We start from the raw sequence: 25,002 nt of genomic DNA on the forward strand, positions 1-25,002 counted from the left end.
CTTAGGCCATGTTTATTACACTCAAGGTATTAAGACGAGTACAAAATAACCTTGGAAGTAGAATACTCATCCGTCAATAAAAAAGAGACCGCCGCAGCAGGGAGATTTACTAATGCCTGAACGACACAAGCTGCACGCAGGGTTAACAGACAACTTGAAATGGGCAGGTTGCTTTATTTTTTTCCTCCCCCCCCCTTTTTTTTAGAAATGCTAAATTATCCTAACAAAAAAGGAAAAATCCAGACATTCTAGATATGCATAACCATGAGAACAGTAAAGAAAAGCAGTCTTAACTACTATTAGCATAACAGAAGCCTCTGCTCTCCGTAACAGCCTTTGCCGACACATGCTTCCTCCCTTCACAAGCTCCCCTAAGAAGGACCAGTGCTGCCCAACCCTTCAGTCATTTCATTCCAAGTGAAAACACTTGTCAGGCTAACAGAACAGTGGCGACCATTCTTGGCATGCACCTCTTGGCTGACAAATCCCGCAGCCAGCAGGAAGGTCTCTGCTAGGGAACCCTCCCGCCCCACCCTCCCTCAGTCCCTGTCCCCACCCCCTCTAGGAAGTCGCGGCTTCGGCAACGGCCAGTGCCACAGGATGCTCTTGAAGCCTTCGCCGGCGCATGCGCTGAGTACTCATCCTCGCTAGTGGGTGGCAGTGGGGAATGCAGGCCAGGACGACGTTTCCTTCAAGGTAGCCTGGGAAACAAGGGCGAGGGACCCGCTGCCCACGCGGGCTGGCTCCTGTACCTCCACAGCGCTGCCACAAGCCCCCTACCGCCAGCCTGGCCACGAGGTCCACCCACGACAGCAGCTCTTCCCAGAACAATCTTCAGCCCTCAGGGTCTCTGAGACGTCATCAGTTCAGATTAGAGAAAATGCTCAAGATTTGGCATATAGTGAACGACAATTGGCACGATGTTCTCCGGTTTCAGGTATAAATAGTGACATTCACGATGGCCGCGGGCCTGCAAGGATCAGCCAGTCTTTGTGTCCACCAGCAGCCCCTCTCTCCCCCTGGAGCACTGGAGAGAGAGCTGCTGCAGGCGGCTCTCCAAGGCCTGGCCCTCCGGGGAGACGCTGCTCTGGCTCTTGCGGCCGCCACCGCCGCCGAGGCCCCGGTTGTTGCTGCCTTTGTCACTTGTCTTGTTCTCTGCTCCTTCTGCCCTGTCTCCTGCAGACACAGAGAGAAAGGAACTGGGGGCAGGCAGGCAGCCCACTCACCCCAACCCCGCGTGGCAAGGGCTGCTCAGGCCCGGGACCCTAGAGGCTTGAGCTCCACTTGCAAGAGGCTGTTGGGAGACCCTGGGCAGCACCCAGGGACCTCCACAGTGAGGGTACATCAACAGGCTGCAGTCATGAGACAGTGGGGGTCCCCCACCCTGAGACCCCGCAGAGGGATGGGAGTGTGCTCACCTCGCTCCACCTCACACTCCGGAGAGGAGGCCCCACTGCATTCACTGCGTGGGCCCAGCACGGGAAACATCAGGCCGAACTCAGACAGGGACACGGGGCTGGGCAGGTCCAGGCTGCCGGGCCGCACCACCGCCGGGAGCTGCTCGGGGATCTCAGACGGGCTCACGGGTCCCGAACTGAAGCTGGACAGAGACTGGGTTTCCGAGTCATCTTCAGATACGAAGTTGCTACAGGTGTCATCCTCAAACGCCTCCGAGGCCACTGGGACAAGAGGACACTGTCATACAAGCCCCTGAACCCCTCTAAGGCCTCCCCAAGCCAGCCACCTGTGTGGGAGACCCGGCTGGAGTTGCCAAGCTCCTGACTTTGCCCTGGCCAATCCCTGGCTCTTGTGGGCATTTTGGGTAATAAAGGAGCAGGTGGGCTCGCGCTCTCAGGGAAAGCTCTGCCCACATCTCGCCCTAGTACGGTGAAGGCCAGGGCCAGATGCCCGAGGCACTGTGTAGAAGTGCGTCTTCCACACAGGGTTCTTTCAGAGCCTCAAATGTTCCCACGCATCCTTGGCCCTTAGACACGGGTGGAAAGGGGAACAGCCCAGGATGCCTGGTGCCCTTCCCCTGGCCCTGCTCCCCATCCCCAGGGACAGAGCAAAGAAGGTGGGTGACAGCGTCCAGGCTCCGCTCACCAGAGACGGCGTCCAGCTCGGGCTTGCCCACCGGTGGGCCCTCCACAGCCGTGCCACTGCCCTCGGCGCCCACACCACAGCCCCGGGGCCCCATGGCGCTGGAGCGCCGACGCTCATGAATCTCATCCGAGATCATCTCAAGGTTCTTCAGGGCCGTCTTGTACTCGCCCTTGGCCAGGCTCAGCTTGGCATGCAGCTGGTCCACCGTCGTCTTCAGCAGCTACACAAGACAGCAGGAGGCCCAGTGAGAGCTAGCGAGCAAGCCCTGGGCCCGTGTTCTGCCCACTGCCCCAGAGCATGCCAACACATTGAGGACCTGATGACCCTGCAGCCAGGGACAGGCCTCGGAACCCCTCCCTGAGGGCCTGACTCCCACAGTGGGTGCAGGATGGGGCCCACGCAGGCTGCTAGTCCCACGAGCACACAGTGTGAAGGCCTGTCCCAGGACAGGAGGGGACAGACGTGCTGAAAGCCTAGACTACCTCAGCCCACAGCCACAGGGCAGCCCCGCAGGAGGAGCAGAGTGGCGGGGCGTACCATCGCAGCACAGCCCAGGCCACACGTACCTCCATCTGCACATGGTACTTCGCCTTGAGTTCAAAGTAAGGCCTGCACGAGATGGGAGAGAGCGTGAGTCAGAAGCCATGGCAGAGGCCAGGTCACCAGCTGACACAGAGCCCAGCGCACCCCCACCTCCCGCACCCTGAGGGTCCCTGTGCCAGACCCCACAGTGCTCTCACTGCCTGGCCAGCAGCAACAGTAGCCAAGTCACCAACACTCATGTTCCCCCATGCTGCCTGGCTCTGCCTAGGAGCTTGGGAGTCTGTGCACCGAGACCAACGCTTCATTCCTGAGCAGTACCCTTCCTGGAGACCCCCAAGCCCTGCTCCAGAAGCATCCACATCAAACTGGACGTGGACAGGCACTCTCACAGCTGAGAGGACGTTGGCACCCGGGGCGTATAGAGTGTGGCAGTGCCGACTGGGGCACATGGAGAACGTCCCAGCGATAGGAATAGGAGCCTGTGTGCCAAGCACGAAGAACAGGACGGGCACCTTCAGGCTGGCCCCCACAGCACTCCAGGAGCTTGCCAGGGTAGGCAGAGAAGGGCCACGGCAATTTTCTTCATGGGTTCACTGAGTTCGTGAGCGTGTGCCAAGTGTGCTCAGGCCAGGCAAAGGCAGCAGCGTGGAGGCTGCCCTCCCGAGTGCTCCCCCAGGCCACCCAGATGCCATGCACAGTGTTCAGCTACACACACACACACACACACACACACACCAAATGCAGCAGCAAACAGGCAAGTGCTGCTCATGTGCACGTGTGTGCGTGTCGCACAGGCATATAGGAAGCAGATGACCTGACAGACACCTGACACGCTGAGCCCAGGGAATTCACTGTGGCAGAACACAGCAGAGCCGCGAGCGCCCCCTGCAGGCCCTGTCCTGGACCAGGCCCCTCCTTGCAGGAACTGGGGGCCAAGGGCCAAGGGCAGGCTTTCCTGCTCCGGGTCTGTGTGGGTGTCTAGGCCACTCCGAGTTCCTGCTCCTTTCGCTGTGAGGCCCAGAGATTCAAAAGAAGCAGGAGGCTTGTGGTGACAAGACAGCCATGTGGCCACAGACGGCCGTGCCGGACTCACTTGGACTTGTTGATGGCTCTCTTGAGCTTCTTCTCCAGCTGCCGCATGCGGCCCATGGCGGCGTTGTACCTGGCGGCCGTCTCCTTATGCACCAGCTCGCTCCTCGTTTTGGTCTGCTCAGCCTCCATGACCTGCACACAGCGCAGAGGTCAGCCCGGGCAAGCCCCGGGAGGCTCCTGCTTGGTATGCGACCCACACCGTTCTTTATTGAGCCAACAAGCCAGCAGGTTTAAGCTAAGGATGGGGGCTGATGGGCAGATAAAGAGACTTCAGGGAACCAGAAGAACAGTAAAATGAGGAATGAGCAATGGCAGGTACCAGGGCCCACTGCCTGGCACAGTGGACCTGGCACGCTTGCAGCGTGGGCGGGTGCCCCACATGGGGACGCCAGCACAGTCCCACTATTCTGCTGCCCATCCCACTTCCTGCTAACACCTGGACAGACAGCAGATGCTGACCCAATTATGTGGGCCCCTGCCAGCCACATGGGAAACCAGGATGGAGTCCCAGGCTCCTGGCCTGCACTGGCCCAGCCCTGGCTGGTGCGGCCACATGGAAAATCCATCTACAGATGGAAGGTCTCTGGCCTTTCCCTGTCACTCCACCTTCCAAAACATCCCAAACACACTAAAAACCAGCAAGCATCACTGCAGGTGCTTGGTCTCTTCCAGAACATACTGGCCTGGCACAGAGGATGGAGGCCCCAGGAGGGCCAAACTAAAGACAAACCAGACTTTCCTACAATGGCGAGGTTCACAAACACAGCCAGGACCAAAGTTCTGGCAGGAAGTCCCAGAGGAGAGGGGGAGGGACATTCGTGCAACCTGGCGACCACTAAGCTTCAGGGATCCCATATGGGTGCCGGTTCTAATCCTGGCTGCTCCACTTCCCATCCAGCTCCCTGCTTGTGTCCTGGGAAAGCAGTAGAGGATGGCCTAAAGCCTTGGGACCCTGCACCTGCATGGGAGACCTGGAAGAAGCTCTGGGTTCCTGGCTTCAGATTGGCTCAGCTCCGCCACAGTGGCCATTCTGGAAGAAAGATATTTCTGTCCTCTCTGTAAATTTGCCTTTCCAATTAAAATAATTTAATTAAAAATCATTTTAAGATATTCAAAGCAGACACATAATTTGCTTGTTTTTAAAGAACAGAAAAAGAACTTGCAGTCTGATCCAGGGCTCCAGCTGGGGTGCAGAAACGAGGCACCCTCACTGACGGCTCAGTCCTTAGTGGACTGGGGGGGCAGGCATGAGGAGGGAAATGAGGCTGGGGTGTCTATTTCACATCTCTGGCTTGTGCGTGGAGCTGGGCTAGGAGCTGGCCTGGGCTCAGCTGCTGCGAGCGCCATGTCCACTAGGGGGCACAGGAGACTCACACAGAGACAGCAGCCTGTCCCAGGCCTGGGGATTCGTAGTTCAAGTCACAGGACAGACACCCCGGGCAGACATCTGCATTCAGCTATTTAAGGCAGCGCAGGTCACTGTCTACCATGGGATCCCCCCAGGACGGGAGCCTGTGACTGCGACACTGACAAGGACAGACTGCTGGCACCAACGCCTGCTCGTTCCATTCCAGGCCAGCACAGAACATCCCCAAGGCTCCCAAACCACCGCATTTACAGTATCTGGTTTTACAGCAGCCCGAACAGACGGGGATGCAATACTGCCCGTGAGGAGTCTGTTCAGAGCTGCCCAGCAAGTCAAGGACAGGATCAAGGTCAGACACAGCCCACTGCCAACACAGGATGCTGGCTGCTCCCGCCCAGGCCCACGACCCCCGCCTTCCAGCAACAACACCTAACCCATTCCCCGATCCTCTGAGTCCAGGTTCAGTGTGGCTGTGGATTATCTGCCTGGAAGCCCACACCCAGACACAGCCGCCTGCAGGGACTCCATGGGACTTGACTCTGGCAAACCACCTGAGATCCCCGAGTCCATGGTCAAGATCTTCAAGAAGCAATACAGGAGGGGCAGCGACGCCCATCACTCAGAGACTGTACCCCAAGCAGGACCTAGTACCAGGTCCAGCCAGGAGTTCCGGGAACCCTGGGGGACAGCCAGGCATGTGTGCACAGCACAGGGCCCCAGGGGCAGCTCCTACCCTCTGGGTAGCATGGTTCAACATCTCCTGCCAAGCCGAGTCAAACTGCCGCTTGTCGTCCTCTAGTAACCGCTGCTCGGCCAACGAGATGGTCTCCTTGGCTGCGCGCAGCACCTCCGTGGCTCTCTGGAAGTCCTGCGTGGCCTTCTGTGCTTCTAGCTGTGCCTGTGTGAGAAATTACCCCCGTGAGATGTCAGATGGGGCGGAAGTTCCTCAAGCACCTGCCATCCCCAACCCCAAGAGGAGGGTCCCGAGAGCCAGGATGTACCCTGCCCAGCTCTATCTGTCTCTGCTCTGGGGACAGGCATGGCACCCACAGGGGCCTTGCCAACAGCGCAGACCCTGTTCTCAAGTTATGTCCCCAGATAGGACCGTCAACGCCAGCTGCGGCTGCCAGCAGTCCCCCAAGGCTCTGAGCACCTGCGAGAGGATTCACCCAGCTGCAGCACTAAACACCCCTCATTCCAAAGACTCCCCACAGCACAGGACTGTCAAACTCCTCCTGAACAATTTCTGCACTGGCGACATGCTGAACTATTCAGGATAAATGAGAGTAGGAAAAATATGTGAACGTGGAGTTCACCTGTTTCCCTTAACTGTGACCACAGGGAATTCCTGCCACCCAGAGTAGATTCGCATTCCAGTTCTCGGGGCCAGCAGAAATTACCCCTCCCAGGATCAGGCCATGTGACTGCAACTGCATATGCGTGCATGAGGCACCAGCTGCAGCTCCCTGTAACTCCCCTAGGTGCCCACAGCAGGCCACTGCCAAGGCCAAGGGGCTGGCAGCCAGGCCAGGCTGGGACATCCGGGGGCAGCCCCCGGGACTCAGAAGGCAGCGGGAGCAGCAGGGCTCCACCTGACTCCTACATGACTTAGAGGAAGTTTTCAGAAACCGCAGGGGCAAAACAAAACCCCAGGCCTGAGGACACGAGTCCCAGGGCCGAGCAGGCTGCGGGCTCCCGCCTTATGCACTGCTGCCTGCACAGGGGCCACAGGTCAGCTCAGCCGGGGACACAGCCAGTGGCTGACCTCAGGGCTGTGCCGCATGACCTCCCCGTTGAGGGGGAGGGCAACGCCAGTGTGGTGGGGTCGGCAGGCCAGCAGAAAACAGCTGGGCATTGCCAACAGAGCTACCAACAATGGCAGGGATGGCTGTCCTGAGAGACTGGGTCCCACCAGCACCACACAGTCAAACAGGCCCCGCAGCTCTCCAAATCCCCTGGATCCCATGCCACAACAGCAACAAAGCAAACATGCCAACACCCTGGACAGAAGTGGCATTGAGGGCCCAAGACAATCGGGCCACTGTGAGGCCATGGGGTGTTGTCAAGAAACCTGGGTTGGGGGAGGTCACATGCATGAAACAAACAAAAATGACTCCTGTTAGGGGTCCACAACCCTGAGCCGGTCACTGCCTCCTCGGGCTGGAATGCCGAGGCCTCAGCCACGGGGCTGCCCACACATAATCACGGCAGGAGTGTGTGGGAAACACCTGTAATGATAACACTGCAGACCGCCGACCACAGGCCAGGCCCTCAGCGACCTACTGCGTTGGCGCCATCTTAACTATGTCTGCACATTTCCCACAATAAAGTGTTCTGAAAATTGCTTCCTGGCCCACTTCTGTAAAAAGATTTGTTTTTGTTGAAAGATTTAGAGAGAAGGCGATACAGAGAGAAACATCTCCTGTCTGCTGGCTCACTCCCGAAGTGGCCACAACCGCTGGGACGGAGCTGATCTGGAGCCAGGAGCTTCTTGTAAGTCTCCCACCCGGGTGCAGGGTCCCAAGGCTTTGGGCCGCCGTCCTCAACTGCTTTCACGGGCCACAAGCAGGGAGCTTGACAGAAGTAGAGCAGCCAGGATATGAACTGTCACCCAGATGGAATGCCAGTGCTTACAGGTAGAGGATTAGCTAGTTAAGCCACAGTGCTGGTCCCTGGCCCACTTCTTACCCAGCTATCATTGAGCAGCTGCTCTGTCACACAGTGCTTTGTACTCACCATATCACTGCGGTGAGCATGTCACACAGCACGCAAGGAAGGAGGAGGCCCTCGCCATGGAGCAAACCACAACAGAACTCGCTTCAAACCAATCACAAGAAAATACATATTTGAAATAGCTGGAAGAATGTGTGAAAAAAGGACTAGATAGTGAAGAATTGCGATTGGGTCAGTGTTGCGGCCTAGCAGGCTAAGGAAGTACATGCAATGCTGGAATCCCATCCAGGCACTGGTCCAACTCTCTCCTAACACATGTGGGAAAGTAGTGGAGGAGGGCCCAAGGGCCTGGGCCCGTTACTCACAGGGAAGACCCAGGAGGAGTTCCTGGCTCCCGGGTTGGCCCAGCCTGCCCATTGGGAGACGAAACATCTCTTTCTGCCTACCTTTCAAACAATCAAATCTTTGGGGAAAAAAAAAAAAAAAAAAGACAATGGCCACGAACCACACCAGAGTGCCCAGGCTCAAATCACCAGGTTTCTGCCACTTGCAGGGGGACCCTGGATTGAGTTCCCACCCTACCCAGCCTCTGTGAGCACCAGGGAAATAAACCAACTGATGGAAACTGCCTGTCTCCCACATGAATCAAACATAAACGACTTCCAAAGGCAGACAGCCCTCGTGCCTCTGAGACATGAAACACTCAGAAGGAAGTGAAAGTGTATCAACTGACAGCCCCTTCCCCACCAAGTGCAAAACTACAAAATGAAGCTTCTGCTTTTAAACAGATACCTCTGCACACCTGCCTGGCTTCCCTCCCAAGGGGCTGCCGTTAGCCAAGTGGCTTCATCTCCTTGCCTGTAAGGGCAGGTCAGGGAGGAGACGGACCAATCCAAACCCAGGGACACCGACAGGTGCCGTACAGGGGCCCCAGCCCCTGCCGCTCGGCAGCTGCAATGGTGACAAAGTGCAGCAGCCCACAGAAGCAGAAACCGTGACTGAATGTCTTCACTCCCAAAACCTGTTGCCGTGGCTGAAGATACAGTTGTTTAGTTAAGGCACCCAGCTCTGGTACCAACAGCAAACCACAGACTCCTCTGAGCCCCATCACTTTAATGCCTGTGTGATTTCTGTTCTCTCCTGTAGTTCGTACAATAAAGGTGCATCCATCCTTCGAAGTGCCAGTTTATGGTGACATGAACATTCACCAGAACAATCTCCAAACCGAACAACAATTACAACAGCAAATCCAGGGGTGCGAGTGCCACTGTCTCGGGACTGAATCCTAGGGCCAGCATTGTGATGCAGCAGCGTAACCACCGCCTGTAATGCTGCCATTGCACATGGGTACCCATTCAGGTCCAGCTGCTCCACTCTTGACCGAGCTCCCTGCTAACATGCAGGTGATGCGCCAAGTGTTTGGGCCCCTGCACCCATGTGGGAGACGCAGGAGGAGCCCCGGGCAAGTCCCAGCCGCAGCGGTCATGTGCGAGTGAAACAGCCAATGGAAGAGCTCTCTGTCCCTTCCTCCTCCTCCTCCTCCTCCTCTCTTTCCCTCCCTCTCTTTCCCTCAGTTAATTCTGCCTTTCAAATAAATAAGCGAATCTTTTTAAAAAGTCAAAGACTGCCACCTCCATGCTACAGCAACAAGCTGACTGGCGGGAGCAGGGATGAGCCCATGGGTCTTGGGGGAATTCACACCTGGGGCACATGTGCCCCCTCCTCATTTTCAGAACCAAATGTCTGTGTTTCAAGACTCAGTCACGTTTTGAAATCTTGAGTACTGCAAAAAGTGCATGGAGAATTAAAAGATCTACTTCAGCCCCAAATTCTGAAACATGTAGCATTTATTTTTTCATATACATATTTGCATGAACCTCTTGCAGGCCCCTCATACACAGACAGGGTGAGCTCTGCCTACTGACCTGGCCCAGCCTCCGGGCTTGGGAACACTGAAGCTCCACATGGGCCCCCTCCACCCCACCCATTCCCCCATCCCACCTGACCCCCCGCCACCTCCTCCCTGGACTCTCCTGGGTCACCAGGCACCACTAGGAGCTCAGTACAACAAGGAAATACCTGATTCACAGAAATCCCAATCTCCACCCTCCACCCTTATTTACATATCTTTTGCTCCTGGATTTGATTAAGTTAGATCAAGTACCCCTCATCTCAAACGCCTGGGGAGAGTTTAGATTGTGAATCAATTACTCAGACTTCACTGGCTGAGCCTCCCTAATCTGAAAAACCCACAATGATCTCTTCAGAAAGCCAGATCTTTAAGACTCTGAAAAAATCCGCAATAGCGCCAGGCAGGTACACAATGGAAGACAAGGGTTTGGCATACACAGATGCCATCCCCGCTGAACTTGGCATATGGAAAAGCCAAGGGGGTGTCCCCACACAAGGACAGGGATGGTCGCATGGCTTCTCAGAAACAGCATCACCCTCCCAGGGCCTCTTCTGGCCACTGCACAGCCCACACCACTGCAGACAGACAGGGAAGGGTTAGCAACAGGGCCGGGGCAGCAGCTAGGCTGGCTCAAGCTGGGGTAGAAGGGGGCTGCCCGTCAGGACCCAGACTCTTGGCCGATCCCGTTCTCCCCCACCTGGCTCCAGCCCACAGGGCAAGTCTGCAGAAACCGCTAGAGGAGAATGGAACCCCAGAAGATGTCCACACGCGGAACTCCAGCATTTCCTGGCTGCCACAATCATGCCTGCAGCACAGATCCCAGCATCTCGCCTTCACTCTGCACATCACAGACAGGCTAAGGAGCAATTCTGCCCTCCAGAAGGGTCCATTTCAAGGAACCCACGGCTTTGAGGCCAGGTGCACTTTGGGGACTTCAGACTGCCTGGGCCCATTCAGCAGCTGCGAGAGCCTTGCTTTCCTCAGCTGCAACACAGACAAGAGCAGAAGTGGTCTCCTGGGCTTGCTTTCGGGGGAGTACGCCAGAGCCAAGGAGGTGCCCAGAGCAGACACAGGGGCCAGCAGCACAGGGCTTGGGGGAGGGCAGGGAATGGCTGCTGTTACATAAGCCGGTACCACATGGCTCAGTGGCTCAGGGCGACAACCCCAGCTCTAGTAAAGGGAGGCAAGAAAAACATGGCGAGAAAGAAACAGCACAGCATGCTGCACCCGCAGCCTGTGAGATGTGGTGGAGGCGTTCATGCTGCAGCACGACGCAGGGCACCACAGGCCTGCAGATGCTGGGGGCCAGCCAGATGGCGCAAGCCCTGGGGTGCTGTGCTCAGACCCAGAGCCTGAGGCCAGACAGGTGCTGTGTCTGGGCCAGTGTCCCTCGGGAAAACAGACGGATCTGGATGTGTACAGAGAGAGGAAGCAATTTATCCTAAGGGGCTGGCTCCTGCCATCACAGAGGCTGGCAGGCTGGAGACACGGCAGGAAGCTGAGGCTGTGGCTCAGTCCCTCCGGCTCCTGGAAGTCACCTGTGGCAGGAGTCAAGGCCACTGATTTAAAGGCTGACCTCACCCAGCTCTCCTAGAAACACCTGGAAAAACATCTGGCTATGAAGCTAGTCCCATGGCGCAGTAGGGGCAGCTGACAATCAACCGGCATGCGAGCTGTGGCTCTGGAGTAGGATGAGCAGCAGAGAATTCACCTGCAGAGCTGGAAAAGGCCGAGGATGCCATGGGGAAAGCAGAGAGGGGTCATGCAGGGCCCAACTTCCCTAACAACCTGTTCCTGCTTCCGGAGGACACGGACGCCCCTACAGCCCCCAGGAGCCCTTGAGGGGCTCCCACCAGGCCCACCTTCCAGACACCATAACTGGAGGAATTTTCCTCTTAGCACAATCAACTCTGGAGTTCAAGCTTCGTGTCTCATTGTCAAGTCATGTTCAAACTACAGCAGATTCCCACTTAGGCATGAATTTCATGTGAACTACTTACATCTCTTTTATGCTTCATAAAACACTGCATGAGTCAGACTCATTTTTTAAAAATACAGTGCTGTGGCTCAATAGGCTAATCCTCCACCTTCAAGTGCCAGCTTCCCACATGGGCACTGGTTCGTGTCCCAGCTGCTCCACTTCCCATCCAGCTCCCTGCCTGTGGCCTGGGAAAGCAACAGAGGATGGCCCAAGTCCTTAGGACTCTGCATTCCACACGGGAGATCCAAACGAAGCTCCTGGCTCCTGGCTTCAGATCAGCTCAACTTTGGCCACTGTGCCCATTTGGGGAGTGAACTAATGGATGGGAGATCTGTCTGTTTGTAAATCTGCCTTTCAAAAAAAGAAAGTCATTAACACAGAATCATTATTTCGCTGTGTCTTCCCATGTTCTCGGTATCTCCCTCTTGGCGTCCTGGCGGAATGGCTTCTCTCCTGCACATCAGGCCATGCCCCCGTGGGAAGATCTGGAGTAGAGTCCTGAGCCAGGGGCACACCACCACATCAGCACCACCTTCAAGTCCACAGACCCGAGTCTCTAAGCCGTGCGAGTCACCAACCTCCCAGCAGGCCCAAGTTCATCAGACACTGACGGACAGACTTCCACGGAAGGGAGGGAAGAAGAGCGGGAGGATGCCAAGGTCAGGAACGGGAGTGGAACCGCCGAGCATCTGAGGGCCAGCCCCTCCTGAGGGGACACAGCTGGTGGCGGAGACACCATCTACAGTCTGGGTTGCTTGAATGGAAAGTCATGAGCGGGGGATGCCTATGGCTGGCAGACAGGAGAGGAAGGGTGTGCCATCAGCCCGGGGAGTGTGTTCAAAGCAGCCAATAGGGAGAAAAGCAAGCAAGACGAGGACACCGAGGAATCCCGTGGCTTCAAACAGAAGGACAGAACAACATGCATGCTTCGCCCTGCTGCTACACAGTGGTCATAAGCCACAGCCATCAACTGCAGAGAGCACACTCCCTGCCCGCCACACTCCAAGGAGAAGCTCTGCCCACAAGGACACGCCTGGCAAGGCAGCAGAAGGAAGCGTCTGTGACCAGCCCTCCATGCAGCCTTCCTGTCACCTGCCAGGCAGGAAAGGGTTAGTGCCTGCTGCTCTGTGAGAAAACAGCCTTTAGATGAGTGACATGGCATCTGCTCCAGCCAGAGCCCCAGGGCACGGTGCGAGGGGAGAGGGGGAGGCCGACCAGCTAGGATACGGAAGTGGGACCCTCTGGTTGTGAGCGAAGGCATGCTCTGTGTCGGGGCCTGCAGCCAGCCCCACTGTCAAGCAAGGCTTCCAGAATGCGGCTGCTCCTTCCCAGGACTGTGGGCAGGATGCAGAGCTGCAAGCCCACCTTCCATGCCCGCAGCAAATCACGGCCGGGCGACAGGTGCCCCGACACTCACAGGGATGACGCAGCTCCTTGGCCACCCACAGGGAAGATGACCAAGGCCACAGGGCCGGACATCACTGAGCCCAAAACGCAGGGCAGGCTGGCCCTGGGGGCAGGATGGAGGTTTCCCAGGCTGCACTCTAGTCCCAGGGGAACAGACAGAGCCCAGAGCGGTAAGAAACGCCCAGGCCTCGGTGACTCATAAACAAGGGTTCATAAGTGACGCAGCCCCGTGCAGGCAGGGGGGCCCAGGGAGAGGAGCGCAAGTGCACGTCCAGCCTCACGCATCCCGCAGACCCGTTCTCAGACAGGCTCACGCATCCTCAGGCTTCTTGCAGTCACGGAAGGCAGGCACACGCCACACACCAGACCTTGCTCCGGGCTCCCTGCCTACTAAGGTCTGTTGCTCACACACACACGATGGTCATGCGTGTGAAGGCAGTAGCAGGAGAGCTTTGCCGCCAGAAGGTGGGCAGTCACAAAGCCTCAGGCCACCATGCCCAGGGTTCAGCACGGAGAACTCAACCCCTGCAAGTCTGCTTCTGTAGCCAAACTCGATCAAGTAACCCTCTCACACACAGCACGCACTCAGCAAAGTGTCCTCCTCGAGCATGTTAAAGCCACCCCCTCCCACTGCCAGACACTCTCTGCTCATCACTGGCTCCCCCCCACCCCAGGCCTGGTCACTCCAACCTGGACATTCTAGAAAGTGAGCCCCATGCCTTTTCCACAGCCAAATCCCGCCTCCCGTCAACATTCCATGGGCACCCCAAGCTGAGATGGCCACCATCTTAGGTTTCCACATTCTTTCTCCCTGGGCCACACCAGAAGGGTTCCTGTAAAGGCCACAGTTCCCTCACCTGAACAGCATGAAAAGAAAGGGAAGACAATGGGCCTCCCCCACCCAGAACTGTGCAGTGGTTCCTGACACGTCCCAACAGCCCGTCCCCTCCGCGGAGCTGCCAGAAATGAGAGAGAAGAGCCCTGGGCATCATCACGGAAATCAAGCATCTCGTGCCCAAGGGTCAGGGTCCCTGAATTGCCTCAGGGGAGAAGATGCAGTTGTCACATGAGCTCCTCTGGGGAGTCCCATCAGCAGCTACATGAGTTCAGCGCTAATGCGTCAATGAAAAGACACACCCGGAAATGGGAAGTGGAAGTGGCAAGTGCAGCAAGCCGAACATGAGCCCACACACTAAGGGCTCAAGTGACCCAGGGAGCACGTGGCAAAGTGGCAGAAGAAAGCAGCCGCATGGTGCCTTCCGCAGCTTAGTCAGGGCATCCAGCATCGGAAGACCGTCCGCCGTGTGTGTTGCTTCACAGTAGTACTCCGGGGAATTCACTTGTTCCTTTTTCTTTCTCCGAGTTTTTTTTTTTTTAAGCAGTGTAAGAGAAAGTGAAAAAGGGTAGGGAGAGGGAGAAGAGAGGGGGAGGAGATGAGCGAGGGAGGGGGGGCAGGAGAGGGAAAGACAGAAGGGAAGAGGAGGAAAGGGGAACAGGTGGAGAGAGAGAAATCTTCCCTCCGCTGGTTCACTCCCCAAATGGCTGCAAGGGCTAGAGCTGAGCCTGGCAGAAGCCCGGAGCTTCCTCCAAGTCTCCCACATGAGTGCCAAGAACTCAAGCATTTGGGCCATCTTCCACTTCTTTTCCAGGTACATTAGCAAGGAGCTAGTCCTTTAGTGGAACAGCCAGGACCAGAATCGGTGCCCATAGGAGATGCCAAACTCTCAGTAGTGGCTTCATCCATTGTGCCATAGCACCGGCCCCTCATTCATTCATTCTAAGTAACAGAGATTACATCGGTACATTTACACAGAAAGCACACACACAACAAGGCTAGCATTCATCAGCTGACAGAAACATCGAGTCCAGGTGCTCTTGGAAACCTAACACCCTTCTCCCCTTCAGTGGTCCAGTGTCCATGGCAACGTCACAGAACACACCTGCCACACATGTTGGGCCATCTCACTTTGCCAACCCTGAACCGCACAAGGAAAAGCAATCCCTGGCCAAGCAAAGCAGGTCCTGCCCCCTCTGGCCAGCTACCCCCATGCTTTGTAGCCCCCCTTGCAGGACCCCAGCCACACTGCTGCAAGCAAAACCCAACACAGGCCATGGCACTCGGTTTGCTTTGGATTCGGGAGGCAGCCAAGGATGACTTCCTGCGTGCAGCCAGCTTCATGTCACCGGAAAACAAGATTACCCATGGATCAAGGCCCGTGGGAGACAACCAGTTGCTCTCTCTTTTCTCACTCTCTGTGCCCACCAGCTCCTCGGTCAGGACGACCCCAGGCTGCTCACATATCACAACCCTCCCCGACAGCCCAGATCGCCCCCTTCTTCAACCTCTAACATTCTTGTTACTGCAGTGGAGGTTTTTATTCATTGTATTTTAAAGGCAGAGAGATGAGCAGGGAGAAATCTCCCATCTAAGTTCACCCTCTAAATGCCCTTAACAGCTGAGGCTGGCCGGGCTGGCCGGGCTGGGCCCACACCTGCAGCTCCAGCCCACTGGGCGACAGGGACCCAATACCTGAGCCGTCACCTGCTGCCTCCCAGGTACAGCAGCAGGGACTCAGATCAGAAATACTGGATGGGGACTTGGGGGTGCAATACCTCAATCAGTTAATCCTCCACCTACAAGCACTGACATACGGAGCTGGTTTGTGTCCTGGCTGCTGCACTTCCCATCCAGCCCCCTGCTGGTGGCCTCGGAAAGCTGCTGAGGATGGGCCAATGCCTTGGGACCCTGTACCAGCATGGGAGACCCAGAAGAGGCTCTGGGCACCTGGCTTCAGCTCAGCTCAGCTCTGGCCATTGCAGCCACTGGAGGAGTGAACCAGAGGATGGAAGATCTTTCTGTCTCTTCTCCATGAACCTGCCTTTAAAACCTATATGGGCTGTAGGATTCCCAAATGGTGGTTTAACATCAGCACCTTCACCCTGTTTTTTTTTTTTTTTTAAAGATTTATTTTTATTATTTTCTCATTGGAAAGGCGGATATACAGAGAGGAGAGACAGAGAGGAAGATCTTCCATCCGATGATTCACTCCCCAAGTGAGCGCAACGGGCCGATACTATGCCGATCCGAAGCCAGGAGCCTCTTCCGGGTCTCCCACGCGGGTGCAGGGTCCCAAAGCCTTGGGCCGTCCTCGACTGCTTTCCCGGGCCACAGGCAGGGAGCTGGAAGGGAAGCGGGGCTGCCGGGATTAGAACCGGCGCCCATATGGGATCCCGGGCGTGCTAGGCGAGGACCTTAACCACTTGCGCCACCGCGCCGGGCCCCACCCTGTTTTTTTAAAAATAAATTTAATTATAAAGATAACAGATTTGCATAGAAAAAAACCTTTGCAGTAACTAACCTTTTCTTGATGCAATTGCTTTCCAGGCACTAATTCACTCCTGTGGATAGTTATAAAAATGCCTGCAACACTCTCCAGTGCCTGACCCAAGTGCATTTATTCCCAGCTCCCATGGGTCATGAGATTTGCTCTCACAGAACGTCATCGATCACACAGAGAAGTTTATAAAAAGTGTGCCCTTTTTGTTCCCTTTTTGTCCCAACCTCAAGAGACAAAGCCCAGGCTATCTGCTGGATAACATGTGGCCCAGTCACTCCCAGGGTGACATACAAGGACTCCAAGGCAGCCGGGTTTCTGCCGACAACCACTGGTGGACAGCTAAGCCTGAAATCAGAAAAACTGCCGAGCAAAAGCAAGAGCTCCATGCATGCTTTAAGTCATTAAGTTGCACGGAGTCTTGCTGTGCAGCAGAAGCTAACTGCTGTACAGCTCCATTGTACAGATGAACAAAGTGAGGCACAAGGGGAGGTTCCAGAACCTACTCAAGGTCCCACAGCTACGAAAGCTGAGCAGGTGATCAGAAGCCGGTTAGCCCACCTGCAGAGGGTACACTGCGTCCGGGTGTCCCCACCGCTAAGCCACTCAAGTGTCAAATGACTTCTTTGCTCTCCCATCTACTCTTCTAAAGAAGTTAAGGGTAGGACATGAATGTGGCCCCATAACACTAAACACACAACTTCCAATAAGCCCCAATATTCTGCATGTATTAAACTTGCAGGTTTTCAAAATGCTCAGCTGTCTTCTGGCACATTCCAAAAGAAACAGGTTCCCCCAAAACAGCAAGGTCACCCAACTTCTACAGGTGAATGGACAAATGTGGTCCATCTACACAACAGAACAGCATCCAGCCTTAAGAAGGGTGGCAATACTGACACATGTCACATGGTGAACAAACCCAGGGGACAGTCAGCTAACAGAAATCTGCCTGTCATGACCGACATCGACGCCGTGATTCCTAAGCACACACGTGACATACCTAGGGTAGCAAACTCATGAAAACAGGAGCACGGGGGTGGCCGGGGGGAGGTGGGGACAGACATTACAGTTTAATGGTGACAGAGCCACAGTTGGGGAAGATGAGAAAGTTCCAGAGTGAGGCAGTGAAGCAAACGCACTGCGGGCTGGGGGCTACACCTTGAGCAGGGCTGAGTGGGAGCTGGAGCTTTGGTGTAGTGGGTTCAGTGCCACCTTCAGCGCCAGCATCCCATACGGGTGCTGGTTCAAGTCCTGGCTGCTCCACTTCCCATCCAGTTCTCCCTGCTAATGGCCAGGCAAGGCAGTGAACACCGGCCCACATGCTTGGGCCTCTGCACCTATGTGAGAGATCAAAAAGAAACTCCAGCTTCCTGGCTTCAAGTGTCTCACCAGCTCCAGCCCTTGTAGCCATCTGGGGAGTGAACAAGCAGATGGCAGATCTATCCCATAACTCCACCTTCCAAAGAAATAAATCTTAATAAATAAATGATCTTTTTACATGACTTCTACTTTACCAGAACTGTTTTTTTAAAAAAAGATTTATTTTGTTTTATTTTTATTGGAAAAACAGACATACAGAGAGGAGGAGAGACAGAAGAGGAAGATCTTCCATCTGCTGATTCACTCCCCAAGTGGCTGGAGCTGAGCTGATCTGAAGCCAGGAGCCTCCTCCATGTCTCCCACGCGGGTGCAGGGTCCCAAGGCATTGGGCTATCCTTTACTGCTTTCCCATACAAGCCCGTGGCAGGGGAGTTTTTCTCTTTTAAGGCCAGAGCTGACCTTGCTGCCCCACTGATACGAATGTTTGAGACACAGGCAACCACCACAACCAACCCACCCACAGTGGGATTGTTAATTCAGGAACAGATGGGGAGGGGGCAAACAGCAGGTAAGAGAGGGTCCCGGGACCCATTTTCCTCTTGTCTGCTTTCTAAATTTTCAATGCTATTCATAAATCCTAATTTCTTAAAGGGTTCTTCGATTATTTGAAAGGCAGAGTGACAGAGACAGGTGTTTCACCTGCTGGTCCACTTCCCAGATGGAAGCCTACGACTCCACACGGGTCTCCAGCTTGGCAGGGACTCCAACGCTTGGGCCATCTCGCACAGCTTTCCCAGCAAAGGAGCCGGATCAGAAGCGGGGCAGCCAGAACTTGAACAGGTGCCCACGTGGGCTTTAGCACTGCAAACAGCAGTTTAACTTGCAGCGCTACGAGGCCAGGCCCAGTAAGTCCTGATTTTTAAAGACGCCCAAACCCAGGCATATACAGGGATGCCACTGTCGAACACTTGGGGACAACCTCACCCCTCAGGGGAGATGCAGGAACCAGTTCCGGGCTGACTGCCTCACCACGGGCCCTTGAAGGACTGCTCTGTGGGAATCCCTGGTAAATGTAAACAGGAACGAGGGAGGGGCAGGAGGCCCGGGGAAGTGGGCAGAAGTGGACAGGAAGCCCTGCTTGGCGGCAGCTGGCCAGAAGCACCCCCAGCAGGAAGCGTCGGAGCAGCACCTGCCCCAGCCCAGAGTCAGCTCACACCGAGAGGACAGGCCACAGCCGTCGTCCTCTGCTCCCGACCCACGAGCCCCTGCAGAGGGGAAGAGGTTCTCGGACGCCCTCAACACTCACCCCTGCAGAGTGAGTCAGTGAGAGCTGGGCAAGGCCAGGTTAGCCCTGGTGACTCAGGGGCTTACCCAGGGAGCTCCATGCACCATAGTCACAGGAAGGAAGCGAGGCCACAGCCCTGCCTCCCTCGCAGCCCGCTGCCTGCTGCCCTCCTACTCCCCCCAAAGAGGAGCTGGGCCACAGGAACAGGCAGCTGGGAGCCCACCTGCTACACGCATTTGGGACCTGAAGTACTTCTCCCTCTACCCTGAACCCCCAGCCGGTGGGCGTGAGCAGCCCTAGGAGGGAGGAAGCCCAGGCCAGGAAGGGGGAGGGAGGTGGCAGACACCAGCCAGGGCTGACCTCTGAACAGAAAACGGTTAAATTGACCAGGCTGTGGCACAGCGTGTTAAGCCTCCAGCTGCAACCACCAGCCCCCGGGAGAGCTGGTTGAATCCCCACTGCTCCGCTTCCGATCCAGCTCCCACTAACGCTCCTGGGAAAAGCAGCAGCAGACGGCCCAAGTGCTCGGGCCCCTGCCAGCCACACAGAGACCCTTGTGGCATTCCTGACTCATGCCTAATACGGCCCTAGCCACTGCAGCCAGCTGGGCAGTGAACTGGTAGATGCAAGATCTTTGTGTATCTCCGTCTCTCCCTGTGTCATGCTGCCTTTTCAAATAAGTAAAATTTTTAAAAAGAAAGAGGTCTGAAGGAGGCAAGGCACGAGGCTGGGACAACATCACCACCAGAGGGAACAGGAAGTTCAATGGAGGAGGGGCATGTGTGACGTCAGTGCAGCTCAAGCAACCAACCCTGAGGGGTCCTGACCACACGGTCCCTCGAGGGACCAGGCGGGGAAGTGCCAGATCGGGAGGCACTGCCACACTGCCTCAAGGCCACTCCAACACAACACTCTGGCCGCACTGCCACCTGCTGAATGTTCCACATCCAAGACGTTGGGTCCCACACACGCTGGAGGTTCAGGAATACCTGCAGACCCACACTCAGGTACCCTGGGCACAGACCCAAGCCTAATGGCAAAGTTTATTCTTGTGTCACAGATGACTTCAGCCCCCAGCCCCCAGTCACGCTGTATGTTTAATAAATGTGTGTGCACGATGGCCTGGTGCAATGACTCTGGCTGAATCCTTGCCTTGCACACACCGGGATCCCATATGGACCCTGGTTCCTGTCCTGGCTGCTCCACTTCCCATCCAGTTCCCTGTTTGTGACCTGGGAAAGCAGTCAAGGACGGCCCAAAGCCTTGGGAACCTGCACCTGCATAGGAGACCCAGATGAAGCTCCTGGCTCCTGACTTCAGACAGGCCTAGATCTAGCTATTGCCATTTGGAGAGTGAACCAGTGGATGGAAGATCTCTGTCTCTCTCTCTGTAACGGTCAAATAAAATAAATAGATCTTTAAACATATATCGAAGATGTCTTGTACCGATGGAGACCACCTCCCTGGGTGCAGGAAGGACACCCCACGTGGGAGCATCTCAACAACTCAGGGATAAGGGCACGTGCTAGGTAACTGTGGCCCCTCTGCAGGGGGCAGGGTTCTTCCTAAAGCCCTGGGGTCTGGGCGGGCGAGAACAGGACAGAAAAGAGGAAGTGGCTGCTCAGAGCCCACTGCAAGCCAGGAACAGTTAACTGGGACTCTGAGGTCGCCCCGTTAGAGGGTTCGGGCAGCCCTCCCACCCAGGCAGACAGGTCCCCTGGCTAGCAGGCCCCAGCCGGAAACCCCAGCTCAGAGCCCTGAGGGTCCCACTCAGCGCACAGCCAGATGGGAGCAGCCGGGGATGACAAGGAATGGGAGAGGAACAACCACATCCCGGCTCCTCACCCTCCCTGGCTCTCATCCTCCCGTGTTGAGGCTTCTTCTCCAAAGGCTCCCCCTGCCACAGTCTCCTCTGCCACAGTAGCTGACAACACAGCACAGGGCACATGCATGCCTGCATGCGTGTACACACACACACACATACACATACACACAGCAAGGGCACTTAATTTTGTTGCAAGTAGAGACTTCTAGAAGCAGCCACTTCCATCCACCCGAGAGGCCCATACAGCAACACCTGGTCAAGCTCCTAGCTAACCTAAGCTCGGACACACAAGGGATGCTGACCCACACTCAGCGGGCCCCCAGCCCAGGCATGGCACACAGCAGGCACTAGTCACAGCTGGGCAACTCTTCCTCACCTCCCTCTCACAGGGCAGGGCCAGCTGGAGGCTGGGAGGTGGCCAGCCATCTACCATGTCACCTCCTCAGGGGCCACCAAGGGACCACCAAGGGACACACTCTGAGAGCGCTATGGCTTCCCCAGCTCCCCACGCCACCCCGCCTCGGTCTCAGCACCTTTTCTGCAAAGTCGGGCTATAGGAACACAGAAACCTGTTTCAAAGAATACACCGGTGCCACCTGACGGGCAAACACTAGGAGAGCAGGAGAGGCCTGCCTTGTGTTCTGGTGGGATATACCGGAAAGCAGGTCCAGCCCCCAGGGAGGTGGACTAGACAGTAACACGGTGCCTGCCTGTAGGGCATCCAGATACCAGCACCCACCCTATTCATAGTGCAGAGCTATGAAGCAGATCTTAGGGACAGGGATAAAAGACGGACTTCCAACGTGGCTAAGCACACAGTCACAGCCGTTTCCCAGCATCTGGGCCCTGTGTTTCTCACCAGCAGCCAGCCAGAGATGCAAAAATCCAACAGCACCCTCACTCAGAGCCCAGCGCAGTGGCCCCGCGGGGTTACCGTACCTGCCTCGCCACCCTCCGCGCCTCCCAGTAGGGCTTCGACTCTTCCACGGCCTTGCCAATCTTCTTCATCAGCTCGTCCAATTTCACCGTTGCTTCCGCCAGGACAGAGCGGAACTTCTGGCGGGCATCCTGCAGCCAAAGGACGAGAGTTCAAGGTGGAAGAAAGGATGTGTCAGCACCTGCTCCCCACCAAGGGAGATCTCATCCAACACCCACGCCCCTAAGTTATCACCCACACAAGACAATGCTCCCCCCAGCACCCTCCTAAGGCACCTTCTGCTCAGGAAAACACATCCCATGGTCTGTATAATCCACTGTGTCACCACTGGCACTTGATACTGGCTAGAATGAAATGAACCTTTCAACAGTTACATGCATTAAAAAAAAAAAACAAAAACAAACAAAAACTGGAGGCCAGGGTTGTGTCGTCGTGGGCAAAGCTGCCATCGATATCAGCTTCCTACAGGCCACCAGTTCATGTCCCAGCTGCTCTACTTCAATCCAGCTCTCCGCCCACAGCCTGGGAAATGGCAGCAGAAGCAGCTCAGGTGCTTAGGGCACTGCCACTCACATGGGAGCCTCGGATGAGGCTCCTGGCTTTGGCCCAGACCTACCCTGGTTGTTGTGGCCATCTGGAAAGTGAATGACATGGAAGACTTTTCTAACTCTTTCCAATGAATTTTTTAAAATAATAATTAAAAAAAACAAACAAACGAAAATGAATGTGGTTAGTGTTCTGTACTAGACAGCAGAGTTCACGCTATAAAGTCTAGGTGCTTGGGGTACAAATGCCCAGTCTAACCATCCCGGGGGAAGCTTGAGTTCCCAAGATGGCACCATCTCCTGTGCTCCAAGATCCCAAGCACACACACACAGCATGCCAGGCCCTGCCTCTCAGGTACTATCCGTGCAATGGGTCAGGCGAACACGAGCGTCCACTGTAGAAAAGGCAGCCCCAGGACGCGGACAGCTCAGGGGCCAGGGGGCATGTCAGACATGGCAACCTGGCACCCAAACCACACCCAGCATCCATGCCCAGTCCCTGGAGACACATGATGTGCCAAGGGCTATTCTGGGCCCTCTCGGGAAAGAGGCATACAGAGCACCTGCACCTCCTACACAGCAGGGACAAGCCAAAGTGCCATCACGAGCAGGCTCAGGAGCAGGTGCTCCTGCTGCTGGTCATGTTTCCCAAAGAAGGAAATCAGGCACAGAGAAGATGGGCTAACCCCCCTTGGTCACAGAGCCAAGGGGCCAGCAATGCAGCCTAACCAGTAAAGCATCTCCTGTAGTTTCAGCATCCCACAGGGACTCTAGTCCGAATGGTGGCTGTTCCACTTCCAATTCAGCTCCCTGCGAATGTGCCTGGAAAAGCAGCGGAGCACAGCCCAAGTGCCTGGATCTGTGCATCCACGTGGGACACCTAAATAAAACTCCTGGATCGTGGCTTCAGACCAGGGGATGTGAACCAGTGGATGGAAGATCTCTCTCTTTTCTCTCTGTTAACTCTTTTAAATAGATAAATCTTTAAAAAAAAAAAAAAAAAAAAAAAAGCCCAGGATGGACCACTGCCTCTGGAATGCCCAGAGAGAACTGCAAGTTTACTCTGCAGCTCACAGAGGGCACAACTCCAAATGATAAACCCTTCACGGACAGCAGGCCTCCACCAGGCCAGGGCTGTGTGCTGACCCTTGGACTGTTTAGATCAGTCCTCAAGGGAGTCTTGGAACAGTTCCCTGTGTCTAGAAGAGGATTCAGCTATTTAAAGCTAAAAACTGTGTCGCCAGCGGTTGGTGACTCAGGCGGAGCACCCTGTATTCCCCAGCCAAGAACTGCTGAGGACAGCACAGGCTCCCCATGTGCGTGTCGCTGCATCACAGACAGCCCAGCATGATGCAGCGATGACAGCCAAGGCAGCAGGCGGGTGGCGGTCCCGCAGGCCTGGAGGACCACAGGCCAGGAGGCAGTCCTTGCCTTCCAGACCATCTGCCCATCTCCGTCCCACTGACCTCACTTGTAAATGGAGAAGGACCGCCTCTCCCTGCTCCAAGGTGTCCTCCAAGATGGAAGACGCTGGCTTTTTAAAAATAACTGTCCTCCATTGGAGAGGTGACAGCACACGTCAGAGGGTGCTTGGCAAGGCCAGTGATACATGCACCGCAGCCTTCCTAAGGCAGAAGGAAGCCTCTGCGGGTGGCAGCGGGTGGCAGCAGGTGCAGCTGGCCTCACCACAGCCCTGCAAAATGGGCTCCAGCAGAATGCCCAGCCCCGCCACCTGGCAGTTTGCAGATCAGTACCTGGGTGGGCTCTCACTGCCTGAGGTCACCCAGGGGAATTAGCGTTGGCTGTTTCACAAAAGCACACTTCTGTCCAGTCTCTTGACCTACTAGTTCCCAAAACAGGGTCCCTGGGAACCACTGGGGCAGGGGTGGGGTGGGGGGACAAGGCATCACCACCTTCACAGGGAGCCCCAAAAGGGCGGAAAGCTGCTTTAAGTGGCATTCCCTCCTGAGTGTGCAACAGGATTTTCCAAACACCATCCAACTACAGCCTGCAGAGAACAGATGCAGAAGGAGACACGGGGGAGATGAAATACAAGAGAAACTTGGGGCAGACACGTGGCAAGTGATGAAGATACCGGTTGGGTCACCACATCTCTCATCAGAACGCCTGGGTCGCCAACTCTGCGGAGGCCACTTCTCTCCATGGCGACCATGGGAGGCAGCCATGACAACTCCAGCGTCCACGGGCCTCCTGCCACCCACCCGTGAGAGCCAGACCGCATTCCCAACTCCAGGCTTCAGCCCGACCCAGCCAAGCTGCTGTGGGCACCCAGGGAGGCAACCAATAAACAGCTTACAATTTCCCTCTCTACCTCTCAAATAAAGACATTTTTAAAAGATAATTTTATTTGGGGACCTGCATAGTTGTGTAGCAAGCTAAGCCTCCACCAGTGGCATCAGCAACCCAAAGGGGCAGCAGTTGGAATCCTTGCTGTTCCACTTCCGATCCAGGTCTGGGGAAGCAGCAGAGGATGGCTCAGGCCTTGGGTCCCTGCACCTGCATTTGAGACTAGAAGAAGCTCCTGGCTCCTGGCTTTGGGCGGGCTCAGCTCCAGCCACTGCAGCCACTCAGGGAGTGAACCAGGAGATGGAAGATCTCTGTCTCTCCTTCTAACTCCACAAATCTTCAATAATTTCATGGGAAAAATGTGTATTGTG

General features: G+C 55.8%; 1 protein-coding gene across 1 annotated transcript in view; it reads right to left on the reverse strand.

The window, feature by feature from the left end:
* SH3BP5 (SH3 domain binding protein 5) overlaps nt 1–25,002 on the reverse strand; it is a 41,488-nt gene continuing 16,486 nt past the window's right edge. The window contains exons 3-9 of the mRNA XM_040963129.1: nt 21,782–21,910; nt 5,838–6,002; nt 3,740–3,870; nt 2,670–2,712; nt 2,104–2,323; nt 1,419–1,679; nt 1–1,176 (exon numbers count right to left, since the gene is read on the reverse strand). Coding sequence (XP_040819063.1) covers nt 980–1,176; nt 1,419–1,679; nt 2,104–2,323; nt 2,670–2,712; nt 3,740–3,870; nt 5,838–6,002; nt 21,782–21,910 — 1,146 coding nt within the window. The 3' untranslated portion in view covers nt 1–979. The remainder of the gene's footprint in view (nt 1,177–1,418; nt 1,680–2,103; nt 2,324–2,669; nt 2,713–3,739; nt 3,871–5,837; nt 6,003–21,781; nt 21,911–25,002) is intronic.

This window comes from Ochotona curzoniae, unplaced genomic scaffold (assembly GCF_017591425.1).
Source record: "Ochotona curzoniae isolate NIBS_2020 unplaced genomic scaffold, NIBS_Ocur_1.0 contig_1302, whole genome shotgun sequence".
NCBI lineage: Eukaryota > Metazoa > Chordata > Mammalia > Lagomorpha > Ochotonidae > Ochotona > Ochotona curzoniae.